This window comes from Sylvia atricapilla, chromosome 1, assembly GCF_009819655.1.
Source record: "Sylvia atricapilla isolate bSylAtr1 chromosome 1, bSylAtr1.pri, whole genome shotgun sequence".
Lineage (NCBI taxonomy): Eukaryota > Metazoa > Chordata > Aves > Passeriformes > Sylviidae > Sylvia > Sylvia atricapilla.
The window spans coordinates 109,887,982-109,912,296 of NC_089140.1; the positions used below are offsets into that span (position 1 = coordinate 109,887,982).

Consider the following 24,315-nt stretch of genomic DNA (forward strand, 5'->3'; position numbering starts at 1 on the left):
TGGGCATTACCTCTCCTGGTGGAAAGTGATGAGGAATTACCTCTGCATCCTTTTATTATTATTATTATTATTATTATTATTATTATTACTATTATTATTATTAACAACTTACTCAGCTTGACCCAGTGTTTTCCCTCACTTTTGCTCTTTGGATCTTTTCCCTGTGCCACTGTGGAGAGGGAGTGTGAGGGTGGGGGAGCCAGGGACAACCCACCACAGCACCAAGCTGTTGTAGGCCATAGATGTGCATTAGAAATCCTTGCTATAGGCCTCCCTATTCTTCTGGCCTGCTATATCTAGTACATCTTTATCTGCCTTACACATTATTCAGAAACAGACTACAAGGCTGTGAACAACTGGTCTTGTCCAGCACAGACATTTTATATTCTTACATATTTAGTCCAGTAACCACCTGTATGACATCGCTTGATTTCTCCCATTATTTCACAATTGTTTTTTGCATGCTAGTGTTTTTCAATAGTGGGTGCAGCCCAGACTAGAGCCTTACTTCAGGATCTATCAAGATCAGCTTTTCTTTACATAGAAAACACGTCTTCATTATGAATGCCTCAGAAGACTTTCAAAGCCAGATTAAAAGGAGCTTCAACAAATTTATGGGGAGTCTTTTAACACAGTGCTAGGCACTTGGAAGAAATTAAATTGCTCCTCATTCTCAATGGAGTTTTACCAATAAAACCTACCTCTACCGACACTGTATTCAGCAGGGACTCAGGCCACTACAATAAGAATATCCTGTCACTTTAGTGTAACTTTCTTTTCCAATTAGTGTTACAGCCACAGTTACATACATGTTCACCTGCTTTCCCTCTTTCAGAAAATTTCTTCTCTGTGGAGGATGGGCAGCTTTAGAACTGTCAAATACTTGCTTGCCTCTGTAAATTCTTTCTGTAGCTTCTGATACTCACCATGGCTGGTGTGGCTGGTATGGTGGTGTTATCCTTCAGTGACAGGCAGCAGGGTGCCAATCAGGATAAAAAATGTCTGACTCCAGATGTCTTTTCATGTATTCTGACTCCAGTTTCTCAGCAGCCATTGAAAGCAATAAACCAACCTGATTAGTTGATAAGCTAGCCAGATTGTCCACTCTCACAACCCAAAGTTGCATCTAAAAATTATTACCCGCAGCTGTCCATGAAAACTACACTGGAAATCAGGGAGAGAAGAACGGATGACTGACTTGGCTTCCCAGTGTCTGTGTGAGCCTAAAGAGATTGGGCACACTCAGACCAGGGTCAGGTTTGGTGCTTAACTCTGTAGGGAAGTTTATGGACATTATGACATTTTCCCACCATCCCTCCCAGCCCAGCAATCCCTTGAAGATTAGAGAGCTGATAGGAGCACTCACAAAGAAACTCCAGGACAGTTGGGAAGATGTGAGGCTGTCTCAAGAAGGACCAGCATCCACCAGTCTGAGCTGATGAAGTTCTGTAGTGAGACATCCATAAGACTTGAAGCATTAGTTTAATAAAAATATTGGATACAAGGCAGCCTTAAGCAGTTATATTCAGTGGACACATCCATGCTGGTAGAAGCTGGTCCTATCCTAACAACAATATTTAGGCTGAGGTAATCAGGCCTTTGTTACAGAAGATGTGGATGAGAGAAAGAAATAACCCTGAGGTTGTTGTTCGGTGCCTTAGCAAGATGTTCTCCCTTGTGCTTTTACTGCCTTAGAAGGTTCAAAGCAGACACAAAGCAGCTGGCTCTAAGGCCTGGATTCAACAGTACAAATTTAGTTGCAATGATCTAGATTTCCACACACAAAAATGAGAGGTTTATGGACAGGTCTGGATTTCAGTACCCTCTTAAAAGAGGATGTTAAAACTGTAAGTGAATATGTGATTGTTCAAAAGAATAAATTAATAAACCCAGTACTTGGGGGCGGAAACAGCTCTAGAATAAAAATTCCCATCTGTCTGATGGAATTTGATATAGACAAACCACTTGAGGACACAGTTACTTTTAAGCATCTGTATAAGACTTCAGAGGACATCAATTGCTCCTATGATTGAAGAAAACGCTAAATATTCCAGAGGTGGCACCCAGAAGAAGACAATATGTGTAGAAGTCATGGAGAACTATCAAAGTAGGCTGGGAATGGAGCTGGAAAAAGGGAAAACTAGTCATGGGCCTTGAAGGTTGTATGGTGACCCCAAAATTTCCTACTTCTCCCTCAAGAGAAGTAGTAATTAAGGGAGAAGAAAGACGAGTCAGAGGACAGAACAATGAATTAAATTTCTTACCTCCTTGTCCTTGAGATTCTTGTCCTTACCTGGATTTAGCAAAGGAGCTTGAAAAGTGGTGAGGCTGCTTAGCTGATGATTCCTGACTGACAAACAACCTCTTGAACAAACTGATGGCTGCTGCTTAGTTGGCAGTGTGAGGCACACTGCCCTGCCCAACAGGACCAAGGAAACTTGAAAACATAAGTACAGCTGCCACTCTTGTCTCACTCCCATGGAAGATGTATGCCAAAGCTTTTTTTGGGTGAGGACAACACAGCGACCTGGCACAAGGTACCTTCTTCATCCGCTCCTGGCATGCTTCATCCTTCATCTCTAATGACAGGAGAGCATGTAGATATTTGAAAGTGAAAGAGAGGAAAAAGGCTCTTGCATCTGAAGGAGCTTTTGAATTCCTGCTGAGACAAAAGCTGAGGCAATCCCATATCTAGGGCAGAGATGAGCTGTAGGCTTTCAGGGGCACAGGGAGATGATTTTAGAAACAAACACACCTCCCAAGTGATGGGCAACAACTGATAAGAATTTGCAACAATATTTTCATATCTAAGAATAGGGGTCTCTAAAAAGACATCAAATAGTTTTCTAAGAACAAATGTAGAGTGGCAAAGTGGTGTTCCCACCTGCCAACTTTAAATTAGATATGCTAGTTACTCAATCCTACTGGATTTACTCAGTAATATTGAGAAATTATGTTTGAGGGGCTGCTTGAATTGGACTAGAAGGCCCTTTTCCCTGTTTAAAGACCATAATAGTTATAGTTTTAAATCTTATTAGATTTAAATGTTAAAATGTTTCACAATCATATATTTAAACACAGAAATCTGTTTATTTACCCAAACAAAACAGAGGAAATGATTCCAGCCCTCAGGTTTTGAATTCTCATTTAAATATGTGAACATGAGTCCACAACTTAGAGATGTTTGTGTATCTATGTACCTCCAAAATACTCATATTTCATAGGCTTTTTCACATTAATATTCACCAACAGTATCACAAAAGTTCTTTTTCTTTTACATAACTGTAAGCAACAGTAATTCTAGAAACACTAGAGAAAAAAAAAGCATAGCAATGTCCACAGTTACAAGAAAAAGTGCACATTACTTGGTCACAATCACAGTCATTACTTGGAAAACTATATGTAACAAGTAGATATAAAATATCACTGATGCCTTAAACTCATTGTCAAAAACGGAATTACATAAAATTTTGTACATGAAATAAGGCAAATTTAGGAATGCACAAGAAACTTGTTATTCAACAAAAGCTAAACAACAGAACAGATAGTACAATAAGCATAAACTAAAGTACCTTTTTCTATATACTTAAAAAGAAGTCCGCCATAGTGCACAAAGAAAACACCATTAATGTGTAATCAATATTATAAAATAAGAAATAGAGGGGTTAGGAAGAGTGGGGAAGGGGAAAGAAGAGTTTTATTATAGTTGCAGCTGCATCCACTTACAGTTTTGTACAGGTTTTAGCTAGGCCTGGGAATTATACAAATTATACCAGAAGTGTCAATGACCTTCGTTGGTAAGAATTTTGTTTAAATTAAGGAAAAAAAATAAATACACACAAGAGTGCAAATTTTCAGATTGTCACTTGCAACCTCTTAACATTCATCATCTATATCCAATCACAACTAGAGGGACTTGTATAAGACAGCAGCAGTGATCATGGAGTCAGATGAGCTCACCATAAGAAATCAAATCATCTTTTTTTTTTTCTCAACGATATGTCTTTTTTAAAAAACGCTCAACTCTTTATTAATTGCTAATAAAGCTGCAATATATTACAGAATGGAGTTGAGAATGGCATGAATGCAGGAAATGCATACTTCCTTCGGAAGGTATTCTGTAGATGACAATTTACAGTACACAGGGGAGGAAATTATCCAGCATCAAGAGTTACTCATTGTAGAAAGAATATGAAGTTGGGGAGAAGGGCACAGCCAGGGATTCAAGAGAGGAAGGGGGGACTTAAAATAGCTCCTCAAAACATTTTCAGGACCAGTGAAAAAGTTTACCAAAGTAAAAATGAAAAATCTTGAATGAAAACAAAAATCTTTTGTTTCGTTTTTTTATAAAAATTACATTTTTTTAAAATACAAGATCCTTTTAATTGCAATTGTGCCCTGTAGCAACAGGACATTTGGCAATGTTTTGCCATATACTGCAGCTTTAAGTCCAATGAGTCAGTATCACATTCCACTAATATTGCACTTGGATCTTGAACCACTTGTTTTAAAAAACCATCACAGCATCTTCTGTTTCCTCCACTTGTTAGAATGAGTTAATTTCTAGCCACTTTTTCGATATTAATGCTGACACACTAAAACAAAAGCAATAGGCTGGACACAGTAAAGTACCTCAGAAATACCAGAGGTCGAAGTTCACTTGAAGCACCTTAACACATCACTTTATGGATCAAGAACAGTGTGGCATTATGGTAATTAACTCTCCTAAAAGACTGTGCAGTAACTGAAGTGTGTGCTCTGGGAAATCAAAATGTCATTAGTGGAAATTCTGAGATAAGACCGGGCCGGTGTGAAGGTCACATGACTCAGTTCTGCTGCAAAATAAGGTTTTCCAGTTCATCTGCAGAGCGCAGTAAAAACGCGGCTGATTCTCGGTACCCTGCCACAAGCTGCCTCACTGCGTTTATTTCAGTCGGACTCAGCTGCGGTCTGGAGCTGGAACTGCTGGAGGATCCAGAGCTGGTTGCTAACTGCCTCTTCATACTGAGATCTGTGGGACCTGCAGACAGCAAAGGGAAAGAAAAGAAGATTCACATCTGCTGCCAGAGACATTTCACAGGTTTGTAGGTATGAATGCAGAGCACTAGGACCTGCTCCCCGCTGCAAGCAGCAGAAATAAGCGATAAGTGCCCTCTTACTGGTCGCTTTGAAAGGAACTACAGCAATGTATACTTATGTATCACAGATCTCACTTACAGAACATGGGGAGCAAGTCCATTGCCAGCAGAAAATTACCCTCAAGGGGCATATTCCAACAGCATGAGCCACTTGCACCCCAAACCCTGCTCTAGGATCTGATGACGGTGATCAGACAGAAGGTTATCTCCTGTGCCTCCCCCCAGCTCCAGCTGCCATCATAGACTTCATGGCAATATGTACACTTGCAATTTTTATCACAGAAATTCCAACTTATGTTCTCTAGACAGCTATTTTCACATTTTATGCTTCAATCAGCATGTGGCCAGATTGAATCCCTTGCAGACGTAGATAAATGGTCATCCACATGACTTGCCTGACGCTGTCTGATCACTTACATAAATAGCTGCTCATGAATGAGATTAGGCTGGTGACAATCTGGCTCCCACAGTGAGGAGCACACTATCATCTGTGAGGGCTGCATACAGCTGGCAACATATTGCAAGGATCTTGTAAGGCCAGAACACTGACAAGAGATTCTGCAGTAATCACCATGCTGTTGTACTGGCAGCTCAGAGCAATATGCTTAGCACTTTTCTTAAAAATACATTCTCAACACCATGAATACTTCATAGAGAAGACAGCATTCCTGAGGGAAGTCTGCAGGTTACCGTGATTGGCAAAACATCTGCCATCATGAACTTTGGCTTTGTGTGGAATTTCACTGGCTGTTTGATCAGTTATTAACCAGCTAAGATACATGGTGCTTTAATGAAGTGTTTGTCATTTCCACTTGAACCCTTTTTTTTTTTTTCCTTCCTGGAGTGTAGATACGGACAGGTAGAATTGGACTGAGGACTTCTTTGAACATATATAGGATATAGATGGCAACTATACCTATTAAACAGTATGTTTTGTGCAAATCTGGGAAATACTGCTCTCTCATTTTTGCCGCATAGCAAATCTATACTTCTGGCAGGCAGAAGATCAGACTAGCCTGACCATAATCTTAATACTCTCCAGGAAATTGGGATCAAGTATCCAAAGCAATGTATCTTGCTTTCATTTGAGAAAAATGTCTTCAATTTGATCAGGACAATATACCTCAATGCCAAGGTTTTCCAGCAAAGACTGGAATAATTTTAAAATTTAGTATATTCAACTGTAGAACACAGAACACACTAATTCATACTCTAGGAGGTTCTCCTAAATAACTCCACAATATTTATAAGATTCAAAAACACAGATTTGCCATTGTAAGCACTAATGGAAGGGGATGTCTGATTTCCAGAAGCTGAAGATCTGGTCATAAACCTTATTTAATTTCCCTTCTGTGCAGAGGTATAGTTGAGACCACAAAAAAATGTGGAGATTGTCATGTCCCCACAAAAACTGAAGTTAACAAAAAGGCTCCCCTTGAGTGAATAAAAGCAGAGCTGGGACTGTGAAAAGAAACTACTCAAACAGAAAGGGTCCTATTAGATCTGATTTCCTACTACACAACTAGAATGAGCAGCACTTAGCCTTACAACTTGTATTATCTGGTTTTACACTGGTATAAATGAACTGACTTTCAAATGACTTCCAGTGTACAAAGGATAAATTAAGCACAATTAGCTCAGTGAATTTGTTTCGGTGTGACCTCACACTGCAGGAAAATGATGACTGTGAAGAAGCTCAGAGGATATTTTAAAATATAATCTTAACCCAGCACATGGAGGAATGGTATACCAATCATAATGCCACTTGTGCTGAATGGTTGTAGGAAGCCATTAAAGACTTCTATATTTATTGAGTCAGTAGTGAAAAAGCTGCCACTGACATATTGAGGGCATTGTGCTCCACAGGAACCTACTTTAACTTTTATGTTCTTTCCTTGACTTCATTCCATGTCACTGCCAAAAACACTCACTCAGTCACACACACGCACACACACACACACACTCAATAACTGCAGAACTGCATTTTATGAAATGTAACTGAAGGGCTTTTCTCATTGGTAATCCAGATTTTAAGTGACAGAATAGGATACCAGTTTATGTCACTCATAAATAAAATATACAGGGAAATGTGCTTAGTCATACCTCTCAGGTTTCCCTTAGACAAACTGATGGTGCACTGCTCTGAAAGTAAAATTAGGAGAAGACCAGATGTCCACCATGCAAAATCAGTATAAGTCCTCACAAGTCTATGGGGTCACAGTTATTTACACAGTGTGAAGATCTGACTGGCTCTGTATTCCTAGATGTCTGGATTAACTTTTACGAAGAAAGTTCTTTAATTCTTCAGAATATTTATTCTTGCATCCTGAGAGTACTGGAAAAATCTGGATGGCAGTCTGCATACAAAAGGGACCATCACAACACAAAAATCCTCTTGGTCTGGGAGATTTCTGTTGTGTCAGAGCTCTGGTGTACGAAGAAAATAGGATATCTCAAATTTTAACATACCCAGCTTCTTCAAACTACTTGGTGGGTTTGTTTTTTTACTTCTATTAACTAGGAAAATGGGATTTTTCATCACTCCCCAACTCCTGCACTTTACTTAACAACTCACTGTGCTGTCCTCCTTTCCCCCCCAAAGAAAGCCCCCTCTGAGAAAAAAAACCCAAAGGAATACACACAGAGAGAAAGGTTTCATAGCAATGCTTTTGGAACAGTGAGAACACTCATGCCTTTTCAGGGAGGGAAGCTGACAGAGAACTAAAAAAAAAAAAAAAAAAAAAAGCCATGTTTCATGTGGAGATAAGGATTTTAGCTCTTTTAATTTTGTTACGTGACCCCTACATCTCACCTCTAAAGCTTACCTATGACAGCTCAAGCTTTATATCTGAGAACACCTCACTCAGAGATTAGTCCCAGGATGTGTTATATGGGTCTCAGCTTTTAATAGCTACGATAGACACTCACTGGCATTAAAAGAGATTCTCAAAGGTTGGCAGGCTGCTAAACACTAAAATACTATAACTTATTTGTAGCTTCATAAGTCATACCTGGTCATTTAAAAACTAAGGAATAAGTGCAACCTATAAGTGCATTCTTGTACTGTAGATTTTTCCTATGTAATTTTATGCAAATCAGCATTGAAACATGGAAACCTAAACCTTACTCATACCTATCATATCTCTTTAATCAGAAAAATAAATCCCAGCTATTCTGAAGGCTTAAAATATCTGGTTAAGGACACTTCATGTACATCTATCTCCAGAAGACATCACTACAGGTTACTAAATCTAGAAAAAGCTGAACAGCTTTACCATCATGTCTTTTAATAACTATCTTTTCTACTTCTTTAGTGTATTTAACATTATTTATTAGACTGCCAGTCCTCACAGGAACAGGAAAGTGTATACTTGCAAAGAGGGAAAACTGAATATTTTTGCAATGAATTTTGCAGTGTCAGGTTCCTCCAAGATGTTACTGCACATTTTAGCATACTGCTTCCTATTCTGGAGTACTTCAGGACTATTAAAAATCTTGATTGCAAACATTATCAGGTTCCACAATGTCTGTTGAGCAAGCAAAGATTAAGCATATATCACAGAGATTAAAACAAGAGAGTTATTTCCATTTTTTTCTTTCTCTCAGTGCATATTGTCATAACATGAAACTGTCACCTTCCACATCTTTATAACAGCACAACATTCTCATAAGCAGTGGACTAAACAAATTGCTGAGACAGACCCTTTCTTTTATACTATTTCAGAAGACTAAAGTATTGTTCCTCTGCCTCCTGTTTAAGCCACCTGATTGACACTTTAACATGGGAATATTTCTGATTTACTATCTCTGTCTAGTTACCTTGACCTAATTTCCCCTATGAGGTGCAGTTCTGGTTGGAACCACATTAGGCTCAATATGAAAACTCTAAAAACCCACTCTTCATGTGCTAGACAAACATTTATCAAATTAGCTGCTAGAAATGTCTGCCACTAAATACACTGTGGAACAAATGGCTTTTTCTGTAAATTACAAGACTTTAATGGCACTAGTTATTGCCTCATGCACTGCTCATTACCAACATGATTTATATCAAATTCCAAAATATGGGTCAGATGTAGATGTGCTGATACTGATTGCTTAGACACTATCAACTGTCTCAGCAGAATTCCCTTAAGAATTGTATGTTGTCATTGGGTTGCTACCAGTCTTATAATTAACAACTACTGAAAGAATAATAAATGTGTCAGTGACTCTCAAAATGGTTATCACTATTGCAGATAATAATGTATAATTAAAAATAATTTAAAAACCTTTATGTGTTTAAGCATGTTCATTAGTAGCTACATGTTCATTAGTAGTTAAGCAACCTTTTTCAACAGTGATAATGCAAAAAGCAGTGACACTTATTCAGAGAAAAATACGTTTGCCCATGCTTTGAAATCTCTTGTGTGTATCTTTTCTATTGCACCTATTCTCCTCTCCCATTTTTTTCCCCATAAGTGGCTTTAGAGAAGAGGTTGGACTACATTCTTATATATTCCAATAAAACTAAATAGAAAAAACTTATCAAACTATGCTACCTTTTCTTTCAAATCAGATGCATTTATTATAATAAGAATGTTTTATTGTGATATTATGTATCTGACAATGTTTCTTTTCTTCCTGCCTTCAAGCATAGAGCAGATGTGCCTTAAAGTGTTGTTTCAAGTGCCAGGAGAAATCAAGAAAACAGGAACTGATAAATCGGACCTTTTAAGCTTCTTTCTCCCTTCTACACCTCTCCCTCTGGAAGCCACATCTTCTGCTACTTTAGACAGCAGGCAAAAAATGCTGTCTTGCCTGAGGAAAAGTGGTGTGAAAAACACAGAAATGCCTACAGCCATCATTCATTTTCAGTGATCAGGAAAAACAGTGGTCTGTGATTAAGTGATTATGTGAGATCCTTCCAATCCACCTCAGGAGATTAATTATGAGGTGTATACTGTGTTGCCTTAACAGTTGTTGCCTCAGCCTTGTGCAGAGTTAGGAAAGTAGGATACTGCCCAGTACATCCACAGACATTCCATTTCCATCCCTGCAGTAGGAATGTAGTACTTGCCAGTGCCACATATCTGACAATTTGAAGAAGATGAGAAAGGAGGAGAAAGAATGTGGGGAAGGTCTAAACAGAAAATAATGCCAGCATTTTCCAGCAAGAAATTCTCCTTTGCCAAAATATAGGTCAAACCATTCAACTTCTCCCAACATCACCTTTTGGTTTTTTAAATGGCACTAAACATACTGTCCCAGGTTCCTAGCTATCACTCTTGATCTCTCTCTTCATGCTTCAGGCTCTGTTCTAGAGACAAACTGTGTTCTCTTTTCCCTCTATTAACTTTGATGTCATCAGGGTGGCACTGAAAACACAAAAGACTGTGCAAGAGTAGAGGTATAAAGAAGACCTGGAGAGAGGAACCCCATCCAACCCCATCCAACCCCATCCAACCCCTATGTCCTGTCTTGCCAACCTGTGAGTAACCCACTCAGCACTTTAAAAACTAGGTACATATTGGATATTCTCATCTGTTGGTTTTTTCCCCTAGTTTGTCACCAAGAATATCACCAAGTTTATCACCATTATCAATCATGAAAGTGCCAAGAAGGTTACAACTTGACCAGGTTTAAGGATGTGGAAAGGAGGCACCTTCCCTGCTGTCTCATGAACAAGTGGACAAAGAGTGCTCAGTACTCCTTTCCCTGTCATAGATCAGCACAGTCATGCTGATCCTTGGAGGCCACCAGCACCTGCTCTGGGAGATTCCCCCAGCCCTTCCATTGTCTTCAGCACCATCTAAGGGACCAGGAGGCAGAAGGACCAGGACCAGGAAGGCTGACTGGCACACGGGTGAGAAATCCAGCGCCAGGATTTGCCAGGGTGTGAACATAATGGGATTCAACTGAAGAACTCACCTGAGCTGGAAGGGGACTGGACGTTCGTGGTGCCTGGGATGCAGTGCTGAGTTGTGGCTGTGGTAGAGGTAGGCTGCAGATCTGTGGAGAGAAATGGAGACATAACACTTTGTCTTATTGTGACATGAGGGCACATCCTGCATGGCCAGTCCAACACTAAGTCTGAAACATCCTCTTTTTATACATACAAAAGGAATTGACTGACATTTCTGGCTAGAAAACCAGACAGTGATGCAGAAGAAACAGTCCCAAATCACCTCTAGGCAACCCAGCTCTGGCAGTAGAAACAGATTCCATTACTCTTAGAGAAAATGAACTTCAGAAATGAAGCAGCTGTGAAGACCATGACTCCAAGGAGCCCAACACGACTTCAGAGAGCTCTGACAGTCATCAGCAGAGGGCAGACAGCAACCGACTGGACTGAAATAGTTGGGGAGACAAGCCAATCCCACTCCCTCAGCTCAGTCCAGGAACGATAGAGGGGGGACAGCTGAAGCCTTTGTGGCTGGCTAAGAGCTGGCAGGTGAATTTGTTGACATTCACTGAGCTATTGCACCTTGGAAGTTCTCCATTCAGTTCTGTAAAAGGAACTGCATTAGCCTTAAAAAAAGTGAGCTGTGGAAATCCATCCCTCTCAAAGAGTAGCTCTCCTTTACCATCTAAACAAATCAAACAACATGACCAAAGGCTTCTCCCCAGCCCATGTACAGGCTGACAGTGACTCTGTCAGCCTACAGATGACTTGGTGAATGTTCCTAGCCAAGTTGGATTGGCCTAAAAAGTTTAAAAGGAGGGGGGAAAGTGCTTGGTGCTATAAGACCAAGCCTTTTCCTTCTGTGCTTTATTGCCAGCCCATAATAAAGGAGAGGTCATTGCACAAGCTGCTACATTCTGTTTGTTCATATTGAGCAGTTTCATGAAGGCTTGACCCATGCAGTTGTGTGAGGAGCTAATTATGGCTCTGTAATTAGCCATGTGGAAGGACAGACCTCCCCATGTGGAGGGAAGCACTGCAACAGCAGGCAGAGAGAGGTCCCTGAGCCAGAGCCACCAAACAGTTGGGCTAACAGATAGCTAAGTCTGTAAGGTCAGAGTAGGGATGAACTTTATATGGAGGAAATAGCCAAATTAAATGAGTCACAGAATACAAAATACATACATCAGCTGGACTATTAGACAGAGAGTTAATTGGACATAAATTATTATATTACTGTGGGGGAAGGCCCAGAAATAGGTAATCAAGCAGTGAGTTTTAGATAGCTATTGCAGCTATTGCAACTTCTTTACTTCTTTTTTTTCTGTTTTAGCAGATACAAAAAAAAAAGACCATATTTGTTTATAAACATATTTTGACTGAGGTGCGTATTTGTTTTTACACTAGGAGAACATCTGTAAACCTGACAAGAACATTTGATAGGTTACTATATTGAAAAAGAATTGCATTTTTAAATTAGTTTTCAGCTCCTGAAAACAATTGACAAGTAAATATCCTGCTCTCCAGAGAAGTATCTCATTAACCATTTTAACAGCCTTGCATATGTTTGGAACAAGAGTCCTTGAAACAGTGTTATGACTGCAAGCACGGGTCCTATGAGGTCTGTCACAACTGCAATGGTTAACCCTGTCAGCTGCAACAACAACCATTCCTCTTGTCTATCAATGGACACATCAGATAGGACTGACAGATCTCATTGGCCTCCAAGTCCTCCCACTTCTCCTGTAGGGAAACCAGCTACCAGAGCCAGAGCAATTTACCCTTAATACCTGAGAGATAATTAGGTTGGCTACTGGGTTTGTGTCAGCGAGACTAAAGAATGGATGGAGCTGCCTTTCCACAACTTTCCTAATGATCTTCCTGAAATGGCAAGTGGATTACAAATCACCAGCCTAACTAGACTGTCAGCATCAACAACTGGTTTCCAAGTCCTGGCACACAAAGACTTTTGGTTCCCGGAGCTTATGTACTTTGGTTTGTGTAGGATCCCTGTGGAGAAGATGGACAACTTTGTACAACCTTCCAACTGTGAACAACCATATGGGAGAAGTGCAATGGCTTACTGGTCTTTCAAACTAAAAGGACATACAGACAAAATTGTTCAGTGCAAGTAGGGAAAGGCAAAGAAGAAGAAATGTTTGAGCATATGTCTGTATACAAACCTGTCTTGAGCTTTAATTGTGAAAAAACCACTGGAGTCGTCTATGTTAAAGGCACAAAGAAGATGTGCCTTCTAATCAAAAGGCAAGACAAATTGATGGCATTTAACTTGTACATCATTTTTTAAAATTGCATGGTGAAGCGACACAAAATACTTTTGCTTAAACCCCACAATTCACTGCAAAATGGGAGTTATGAAAATGTATCCTATTACAAGAATTTTGAAGGGAAAAACAAGTATACAAACCAGTTGTGATTCCTCACAGTTTAAGATTATATAAACCAGGACAATATTGATGGCTTATGCTGACAAATAACACATGGGGAGCTTAATCCTACTCTTAGTTGGGTAAAAGGGCATATGCCAACTGTTTTCAGTGGGAACTTGTTCAGATCCTCTCTGGACATAATGTAAAAGACAGTTTTAGAGTTCTTGTGCATTTTCACAAAACAAACCTAGATTTCCACAGCTTGTCTTACTGTTATGAAAATATTTGATCAGAGACCATATTCAATGCCTCAGATGTGCTCTCCATGTGCATGAAAACAACTGTAATCATCATTCACTCTGAGTCAAAGATTTTGACACCTAAAATATTATCTATTTAAAGACTTCAAAAAAAAAAAAAAAAAAAAAAGCACAAATCATCCACAGACCTTTGAGAATTTTGCAGGCAGGGGGTGAGGAAGAGGATGTGACTGAAGGTCCCCAGCACACTACATTCCAGTAAATCCTTGCAGGCACTGACAGCATTTTGAAAATCGTTGAGCATGCTGAATGTAGAGGCTGTAGCTGAGCAATTATCATCTAACCTAAGTCAGCCCCTCTACCTGAACTGGCACTCTCGTCAGCCAGAGAAGGGTCAGCCAGGGCAAAACCTCGGGGATTTCTCCATCCTCTGAGACATTTCTTTAAATACAGTCCTGGGAGTCAATAAAACCTCAGGCTTCCATAGTAATCATATTTCTCTGACAGAGAGACAATACCATTTTTATCAGAAGGGTATTGCTCTGCATTTGTACAAAATCAATATGAGGGATAATTTCAAACAAATACTGCAATTTGCTTACTTTCTTTTTGTTACAAAAGCATATAAGAAGAAAGGAGTGTTGCCTAAATAAATGACACCACTTGTTTTTTTCAGAGAGATATACGATCTCATGGTGACACATATTTACCTTCTCATTTTTAGTGTAGGGTATAAATGAATATGCCAATTTCTCATTTAATACTTGGTATGCCAGATCCTTACTTGCAGTAAATTCAAGTAGCTAGTGAGACCATGCGACAAATCCATGCAAATTCATTTGTGTTACACAATATGGAGTTGAGTAAGTTTTGAAACTTGAGCCAAAAATATATTAATGGCCTCATTTTGTGATCAGGGCAGGAGAGGACAGTAATGACAAGGTTATGCAAACTGACTGAAGATCTAACCTGGCATTTTTTTACTCCACTTTGTTAGAGGTTTATGGTTCATTCTTGCCCTACTGTGTATTGGTCCCTTGAAACTGGAAAGAGACTAGCATGCAGGGAGCAAGTATTTTGCTCAGTAGTAGCTGTTTGCAGGACTGTGCTCCTGCTCATTATGTGATAATAGCCTATGGATATTGAACTCCATGGACTAGCTTTCTGTACGGCAGGGGGAAATACACACTGGCACATATACACACAGGCGCAATTTGTGAGGAAACTCACCACTGCTAGAAGCATCATTGAGATTTAGCAGCCCACCTCCAAGCCCTCTGTAACTATGGTAACTGTAGGTCCCATTGCCATTGATGTACAACACCTCCTGCGTGCTGGAAACAGCTGATGTTGAGTAAGTGACCTGGGCTGGCTCCTGTTTGCACTGCTTGTCAGCTGGAGCAGCCTCATCCTGCAAATAAAAAAAAAAAAAAAAAAAAAGAAAAGGCTTGGAATTATGGTTACATTTCACCTTGTAAGTGAAGGTCTTTCCCATTGTTAAGATTCCACATCTATTGCTTTCACAAAAGTATAATGCATATTAAACAAGCACAGATATGTTTCTGATGGACCAAATATCAGCATAAAAGAAACAAAGGAAATAAGCAAGAATACAGGTTTCCTAAAAATCTGAGAATATTCATTTTGTGCTCCACAAACCAACCATAATGTTTCTCAGAGGAGAACATGTACCCTCTCACAATGAAGAGCTCACTTCAAATTTGAAGTCTTCTTCAAATCCCAACTCTGGCCAGAAACAGTGGGAAAGGACAGGAATTAGCCATTTCCTGAGTACTGGAGTGACTCGTACAAGTCAGAGAATCATATATTTCTTGATAAGATATACAGAATGCACCATCTACTTATTTTGATGTATTAGTCTCAGAAATGACAGAAGGAATAGAGGAATGGAAGAAAACTGCATTTCTTTGTTTGGAGAGGTCTGAGTGAGTGTCCTTCCACACAAAGGCTATAAAGTAGGGATGCCACAACAAAAGTGACTTGAATACTGTTATCTGTGTTAGAGCAGTGCCTGTTTGTACACCATGAGCTTTCCTCAGCGCTTCCTGTTTGCCTCTGATGTTTGCATAATATTTAACAGAATTTAGCACAACAGCCCTTCAATTGACCCTGAAAACAGATATTTCAGGTGAAAGTGTATATTCCTCATCTGTCCATACTGTATCTACGGCTCAGAGTACCTCACCTCCACTCACAATCACAGGATGCCACAGTAGCAACTTTATTAATGACACAGGTGAAATAAAAAAAAAAAAAGCATTAAGAGAAGATTTAATGCATTTTAGTAGCTGAAACAAGGAAACTATCAGTGTATGACTGCTCAGGTTGCCACAGGGACCTCAGTGACACAAAATCTGATTTAATCTGTATGTATTTGAACATTTTCTTTGTTTCTTGACTTTTTTGGGGGGTTGATATTACACTCTTATCTGATGGAAACATATTTCAGTGTTTTCAAATAAAATGGATCTATGGCAGTTTTGTTTTTAAAGGATTTTTTCACAGTAGTTAACTGAAAAAAAGACCTGATAAAATTACAGCCCCTTTGTGAAAGATTTTTGTCTATTTTATGCATCTCTCCTCTGCACAACCCTTTTATGGTTCATAAATATACCAAACTTATTAAAAGTTCTATAAAATATCTGAAACCTTTTTTACACTTTTTACTTAGTGAGATCAAATAGTTCAAGCAGTGTCGAGTCTCTGCGTTGAAGGAAAAAGGGTTGTGAATCCTGTGTGCATTATGAGCAGTTGTTGGTTCCACTTCTCAAAAACCCACTATTGAATTTTCTTAGATGAAGACATCCCTGTCATGCAGGTATTTATTGGTGAAAGAGACTTTCACTTGAAGCACGACTTAGATAACTCAGGAGAAGAGCTATATACTATTAACAGAAGTTTTAATATTTAACACAGACCATTGAACCATCAGACAATTCCATAAACAATAAGCATGGGCCCTCTTGGGCAGTACTATGAGCTAAGGCAGAATTTTACATTTTTTAGAGAGTTGGCCAAAGTGGTCTCCTAAGCATTTTCTTAAGTAATAATAATCTTAAAAAATGGCCAAAATTGCAACATATTTTTGCCAGCAATTCTAATTTAATATCATTTACCTTTTATCTCCAAAGGTCATTGATGTCTCTTAGGAGAGAAAATATATTATTTTCTCAGAGAATATTCAGAGTAAGATAATCACATAATTCACAGTAAGGTTCTATCTTGGCAACATAGCTCAAGTCATCGTCCAAAATTTTAACACTCTCAAGACTCAGATGTTCTGCCTCCTTATGTCTAAAACTAAATGATACTTCCTGTCATAGACTCACTCAGAGCTTCATTTTTTTCACAGAGCTCACAGAATTGCAAAACTATCACAGACTAAACTGTGTTCAAGGGGCACAGTGCAAACAGAACTAACTCCTACAGCTGAGCAGTGTCTCAGGATTGATCTCCTTATCCTCACTGTCTGGAACCCACAGATTTGCTGTCCCTGAATCTACATGTCCTCCAGAGCCCTTCTAGTCAGGGCACTGAATCCCAAACTGGCAGCCTCTTGCAGAGCAGATGCACTGAGCTCCTGGCAAAGCCCAGAAGGCAGAGCCTGGCTGGAGGATGCAGCAGGGGCGCTTGGTGCACCTTGGTGCACACCAGCCCACGTGTTCCGGAGCACACAGACAAGAAGTGGGAGACCAGAGCTCTGGCTACTTGTCACAGTACACGGTGAAGAGGCGGAGAAACTGGGAATGCAGGGTCTCTGCTGGCTGTGGTGAGGAGGGGACCTGAACTCAGAGCTGCCATCTCCTAGCAACCAGGCTCCAAGCAAAACTGTGGTGGGAGTTGTCGCTGAAGCTGTGCCACTGTGCGGGAAGGGATGCACAATTCACAGGGCTGCAGAGATAGCAAAGGAAAAGAGAGCATGACTCAGTTCCCTCTCAGAAGTGCTGCTCTGGGAGCTCCCTTCCAGCTACTCCCTAACACAAAATCCACAGGCAGCTTTGAGGTCAGAAAGCCAAGGTCGGAGCTGTGCTACCGAGGGGGAATCTTCATACAGAACTAATCACAGCCCTACAAAACACTGTGATGTGCCATGGGATGGGGCTTAAGGTGGAGTCTGGGCACTCCAGTGGGAAAGGCATTCTCAGGGAGGCTTAAGGAGTTGAGGATGATGCTGAGACCAGGACTCCTGGTTCTGCACATGAACTCTGATCTCTTGGCCACTAGGCAAAAGGAGGCTTCCTCTAAATAGAGGATCTCTTTAAAGAGGACACTGATCACCTGTCTCTAAATGATTAATAAGTTGCCATACATTTCAGACTTTAAATCTGATCCTTAATTGTTTACCTCGGTCTTCATTATAACTACATGCAGAAGTAGGGCAGGATTTTTGTCAAGCTTTTTCTGAGCGGGCTCAGGCATCAGCCCTACTGGTAGGATTATGAACCATTAGCCTGGTCCCAGGGGTTTAGGTGTTGCCTCCCATACATTCCCCTGGGATTTAAGCATTTTTTGGAAATGTTCTGTACTTCAAAAGGCAAAGTTGTGCCATTTTTCCTTGCAGCCCTACCAAGGATAAAGTAGTCAAACTCTCTTTTTCTTGGGGATGGAGAATATGAATATCATATTTACTTTTGTATACTTGAGATTCATTCTTCATAGATCCATTCTCTTCATTCCTTTCAATGAAATGCCTTTGATTTTAAAGTAATTAAATTGATTTTGATTTTAAAGTAGAAATTAAATGTATCATTGTTCCACTGAGAGGTGAGATTTTTGAAATATTCTGTGTTAGTTATTCAGCACTTCCTGTTTCTCCCTATATAATGTTTACACTGAAAAGGCTTATTTATTTAAAATTTTATTTTAAAAATCCTTACATTTCAAGACAACGATTAGTAATTAACTAACCATTTTGTGACGTTTGACCTAACTACCTGGAACATACACTGTTGTCATCATAAAAATATACTAAACTTTTGAAGTACTAACTAAGCATTTTTAAACTGTTTATAATTTACCTTTAATAAGAAGTATACCAAGGTGCAGATAAAACATTTGTTCATCTAGAACCTGACTCATACTATCTTAATTTAGTATACACCAAAGGAAATAAATCATCCCTCTAAATTATTACTCTTCTGAATTTATTTTGGAGGAGAAGCAATTTAAGTCTTGAGCATATTACCTGCAAAATTGAAATCTGAATATGGAAAAATACTTATTAGGTACAAAAGCATGCTAAAATAAAAACTTATCTGTTGGCTTTGAAAAGAAGAAGCATGAGATCCTTGCTGTGATCCTCAACGTCATATTTACCAGAGATATTTATGTGTCAGTTTTATGTCAAGGTCTGCACTGGGAGAATACCCTTTTTCTCCACAAAAAAGTAGATTAAAAAAATTATTTGATTTTATTTTTAACCAGGGATGCAATTTAGTAACCCTCTAAGGACAGTACATCCTAAGAAAATTTTCCACAAGCTGTTGCATAACCGGTATATTGAAGAAACCCTTCTCTGCTCTGACTGATGTTCTGAGCAACAAATGAATAGTTTACAGAGGAATAACCAGTCACAGCAACATGATGGTGCAGATTGTCAGGACAAAGAGCAAGGTTCACTGGCAGTTCCCAGTCTCTTGTTCCCCTGCCAGCAGAGGCCCAGCACACACAGCTCTTTTCAAACAGTCTTCATGGAAGCATCTTTAGCAGTGTCACTGATCCCTTCTGTTCCCCATCTCATTCACCACCTCCAAAATAACACCAAAAAAGCAATAGTTTGTTGAAATATAAAGCCCTGGCAAGTCTGTGCTCACTGAATTTTGATCCCTTATATACACAAGCAGCAGAAATTCAGTGTAGTCCAATTAAGAGAGAGCACTACCATTGCCTTGGCTTCCCTGTTAGCAACAGGCATTTCTAACATGTAAATCTAAATCCTGACAGGGAGTGTGTTTCCAAATCAACTCACATGGACATTGTTAGCTCACCACAGAGCTAACAAAACTTCTGCAGAAAGAGTACAAACGATAATGTTCTAGAAATGCAGAGATGGTGACACACATAGAGCTACTGCTTTCAATAATGCAGTATTTCCCAGAATGACAAATCAATGACTGTGAGAATAACAGCTTTTAACTGCCCCTATGTCAGTGTGATTTTTTTCCCCATGAATTAGAAAAGGCAGAAAGGCAAACACGTTTTTGCTTCATATTTCTTGATACTGCCTTTTTTAATAAGATAAACTGAAAACTGTGGATTGCTTGTTGTTTTTGTCAATAAACACATCTTTTAGAATACCACTTTGAGGTTAGGAAAACTCAAATGCAGATAAGTCTTCAAACAAATAGGCAAGCCTATTTGCATATGGTCTTCCACTTTTTCAGGATAGGAAAAAAAATCATTCCCTTGAAAAACAAAGCAGGCTTTAAAATTTTTGTTAGGTCTCAGTAGCTTGTAATACGGCTTTAGAAGAAAGGAGATAATGTTTCATATTTTTAACTCATTTGAATGCCACTAATTTAATTCTCCAATTTTTAATCAAAAGTAAAATAAATAGAAACATGATAAAACCACACAACACTTTTCAAAGCATACCCAATTAATCCTTACAATACTCCTGGATAGATAGGACTTTTATCAGCGCTTTTCAGATGGTGAGATTCGGGCAACAAAAGCAACCTTAAGCTAGAGTTACCTAATATGTAAAGTACTTGAGTTCTGCAACCATAACAACATAATGAGGTTCTCTTTGTGTAAATTAATTTTTAAAAACTCTGAAGTTCTTAACTGGGAACGAACTGAGAAGTTATATCACAAGACACTCTGCTATATCCACAGAGAACTGTGGGGCTGGGAGTTCTCTGCCCATCTCAGCCTTTGCACAGAGAAGCAGCTGCCAGGGTGAGCAGCCATCATCACCTGCATGGAGCAAGGTATTTAAAGCAGGATAAGCCACATGGAACCTGGCTCCCACTGAAGGGCCCAGAATCTGGCCCCTTAGACACAATCTGGTGTTCCCAGGACCAATTGTGTACACCTTGTGCTCTGTCTTAGCAAAATCTCTGAGACTTCCCCTCATCCTCTTTGCTTCTCTAGTCTCATCTTCTACTCTTCATCTCAGTTTCAATCTTCTTGCCTAGAAAATCCTAATCTCTCCTTTCCAAATAAGTCTCTTGATGCCAGATACCTGGACAGCTTCAACAATTCAAGGCCTTTTGCTTTTTTGTTTGTATTTAAACAGTTACACACACTGATGGCTCCATTTGAGATTTCCTCTCTGTGCTCAGACTCCCATCAGTATCCTAAGCCCAAAAATTTTGTCCCACAGGGAGCAAAGCCAGATTCCATAATTAGCCAGAGCAATTCCTGGTTACAATAACTCACATTATTTCTCATTAATAGTATCTGGTCCTCTTTCACCACTAGTTCTTTAATCCACTTGGACAGTTTCCATCACACTTCCGGCCTCAGCTCACTCAACTTCCTCATCCAACCCCATCTCAATATGTCACTTTTCCTTTGTCCCTTGTTTTAACTGCTCCTGTCAACCCTCACCAGGCTCCAGCCCCAACACTTTTCACTTCTTTTCTACACTGAGATCAGAATTTAGCAACTAAAATACTTTGATTGCATAAGCATGTGCATCCAGTGTCACATCCTTGGTATAAATAATGCCACTATATTGTCAAGAGCAAACACAGAGCTTTATTTTTTTTTTAAAGGGAAGTTAAATATACTTAAGAATCAAACTACACTTATGGGATAAAATTTTCCTCATTCTTGAAAATGGTTGTAATTATCTCTGGAAGAGTTCAAGAGATGGAAGACATAGAGAACAGTAAATGTAATCCCTGTGGGCTGAAGGTCATGAAATTATCATTGAACAGCACACCTAGTATTGTAATGGGAAATGTCAGGTCATCTCAATGAGTGATGATTCTACCAACTGCTTGGATGACACACATTGTTCTGACAGAACACTGGATCTTTTATTAGCTTTAATTACATTTAAGTAACTCTCTAGTTTTTAATCCAGCTTTAAATTTTATGGCCAATATCTTGGAAGCCCAGAAAGCTAAACATTATTTTGGCTTGTCACAATAGGCTAAATTTTCCCTTAATTCTGCAGTAAGGCGGTTGACTCAGTGTGCTTAGCAATAGAGGAAATGGTATTTCTGCAAATGATGGATGTGAGTTTTCACTTCAGTTTTTGTTTCCAGTGCACACTCTTTCTCCCCTCTCCAGTTGCGAAGGCTTGTGTTGGGATTACTGCTAAATAAACTACACAAAATAAAGCCTGTTCAAGACCAGTGAGGCTTGAACAAAAAGAAAATATACCTAAATAATTCATAGTTTCATAGAACTACATAATTTCCTAAGTTTGAAATCCAAATGAAGCTACAGAGTAGTCCTTTGCATTGGCTGATCTTCATATCTAAAGTACTGAATGTTTATAGTCCTATAAAAAGGACTTCTTTTAATATTGTAGGATGTGGTCTTACAGCTATAGGCTCAGCATGGGGGCAATGTAAGGCAAGACCAGGAGAACTTCTGTGCCCAAAAGCTGATCTAAGAAAAGATACTACCTTCCCCAGAAAGCCTTATTTCTCTTACAATGGAATGAACAAAAGCCAAATTTTCAGTCAAGTCAGCAGAGTTTAAGTATTCACAATAAGAAAAGCAAAGCACTTGCAACAGCCTCTGGATTTGCACATAGTAATTTTAACCCATGTGACCTGTTTGCCGTGTAGTAACATGCCTTCTTACCTCAAAACTGTTTTGAATAAAGTTCTACAAAATTTTCAGTCCTTATGTTGAGAGATTAATAATAAAAAATTAACATCCACTTGAAATTTCAACTTGCTGTACCGGACCCATAGCTGAAACCTGAAAAATGAGTGCTAGACTCTTATAGCCTCTTTAGGAAAATACTTAAAATACAACAGGGCAATGTTTTATTTAAGGGGAAGAGTCCTTCTCTGATAACCTTTCAAGACTTATACATATATTTATATTTGTCACATAACATCTCTCCATGGGTATTTTTCCACCTCTCAGGCTATTCACAGTATTCTTCAAAACGATGCATCTACTGACAGTCCCATAACCTGGTGTCTAAACCCATCAGTACAGATAGATTTAAAAAAAATAACTGCACCTTTAGACAGATTGCTTCCCCTTTAAGTTTAGTTGTCCTCCAAAACAGCATTGCAGGGAAAGGCACTAGATTTATGGATGAGGTTTACTTACAGCCAGCAGAAAGACGCCTGAGATTTTACCCAGAAGTACTTAAAGCAAATTTGAGCAAGCTGGCTAAAATAAAACATGAAGTAAAGTTCAAATAATACCACAGAACTCATGCCAGATATTCCTTAGACTGGAAAATGTTTTGTTAATTCAGGAGTGGACTTAGCAGTGAAATCAAGAGGGCCATAATTGCTCTTCTCGGGTTTTCACACTATTTCTGCTCTCATAAGGAGCAGTTGGGGGACTACTAAGTTGTTTTCCATTCTCTGTTATCAGATTAGACTATGTTTTTCTCTGCCACGCTCTGCATTATTTTCATCATTTTACTTACTTAAATCAAGTATATATAAAAAATGAGAAAGCTCACTCTTGTGTGACATACAACTCAATTTGTAGCTCAGCTGGAGCTGGCTATTTCAGCCAAGCTGAACACTCATGCTTTAGCTGTGAGTCTATCATCTCATCATTACATGGAGAGCACATCAGTCTCAGAGGAGAATTTTCTGGCCCGAAACCCTGAGATTACACGAAAAAGTGCTCCTAGCCTGCACAGGCAACTGTAATGAACATGTCACTGCCAGAAGTCTAGGTATTAATGAGGATTTTGCTTTGAAGTCCAATATAAATTGTTTTCATACTTCTGATAAAGAACTATAAATAGAATTTTTTAGACGGTGGTGAAATATTGATGGAGTCTAATTGAGCTAAACTGAGTGTATTACGGAGTCCAGTTAGGCATCTGAACTACCTAGAATGCCAATAGTCATGTGGAAACGTGAAGAGTGCCTATCAAAACATTAAGTTAACTGCCAGCACTTCAAAGATCTCCAAACTGTCCTCTTGACACAGGGTATATAGAGGCAAGAAAAGAAAGCCATGCTTCAGCTTCAGATTAGAATGGCAGTAGGTTCCTTTTGCTTTCAGATTATTAACACTGAAATGAACTGTCACCATCAGTGTTGTCACCAGGCATCAAAAATGACATCAGTCAGTGATCAACAAGAAATGAAAGCATGAGACTGACATGGAAAAAGAAGATCAAAATAAAAAGGTGCTATTGTGTAGAAAAAAGATAAATGAACCCCAGACTTCTGCATTTCCGATAGAATGACACATGATCTATAAACTGGAAAGGGTATATTAACCTTAAATAAAAGGTTGGTGTTTTCACATTGCAGCATTTGAGTCTTGTTTTTTCACTACTGCCACATCACCTGCAGTACAGAAAACATCCTTTGGGAAGAGATATTGCATGGCTGTTGCAAGGAGCTGTTGGAGAATCACTTTTGTTGGAGCAGCACCTAAGCAGAGGGCTCATTGCTCGTAGTCGGTCAGCCTTTCAGTTCATTATCCACTGTGGTAGCAGAAGTGCAACA

The 24,315-nt window shown here is 39.2% G+C and overlaps 1 protein-coding gene across 1 annotated transcript in view; it reads right to left on the minus strand.

Moving 5' to 3' along the window:
* Positions 1-3,070: 3,070 nt before the first annotated feature.
* NOL4 (nucleolar protein 4) overlaps positions 3,071-24,315 on the minus strand; it is a 190,078-nt gene continuing 168,833 nt past the window's right edge. The window contains exons 10-12 of the mRNA XM_066330532.1: positions 14,903-15,083; positions 11,049-11,129; positions 3,071-5,020 (exon numbers count right to left, since the gene is read on the minus strand). Of these exons, the coding sequence (XP_066186629.1) occupies positions 4,827-5,020; positions 11,049-11,129; positions 14,903-15,083 (456 nt within the window). The 3' untranslated portion in view covers positions 3,071-4,826. The remainder of the gene's footprint in view (positions 5,021-11,048; positions 11,130-14,902; positions 15,084-24,315) is intronic.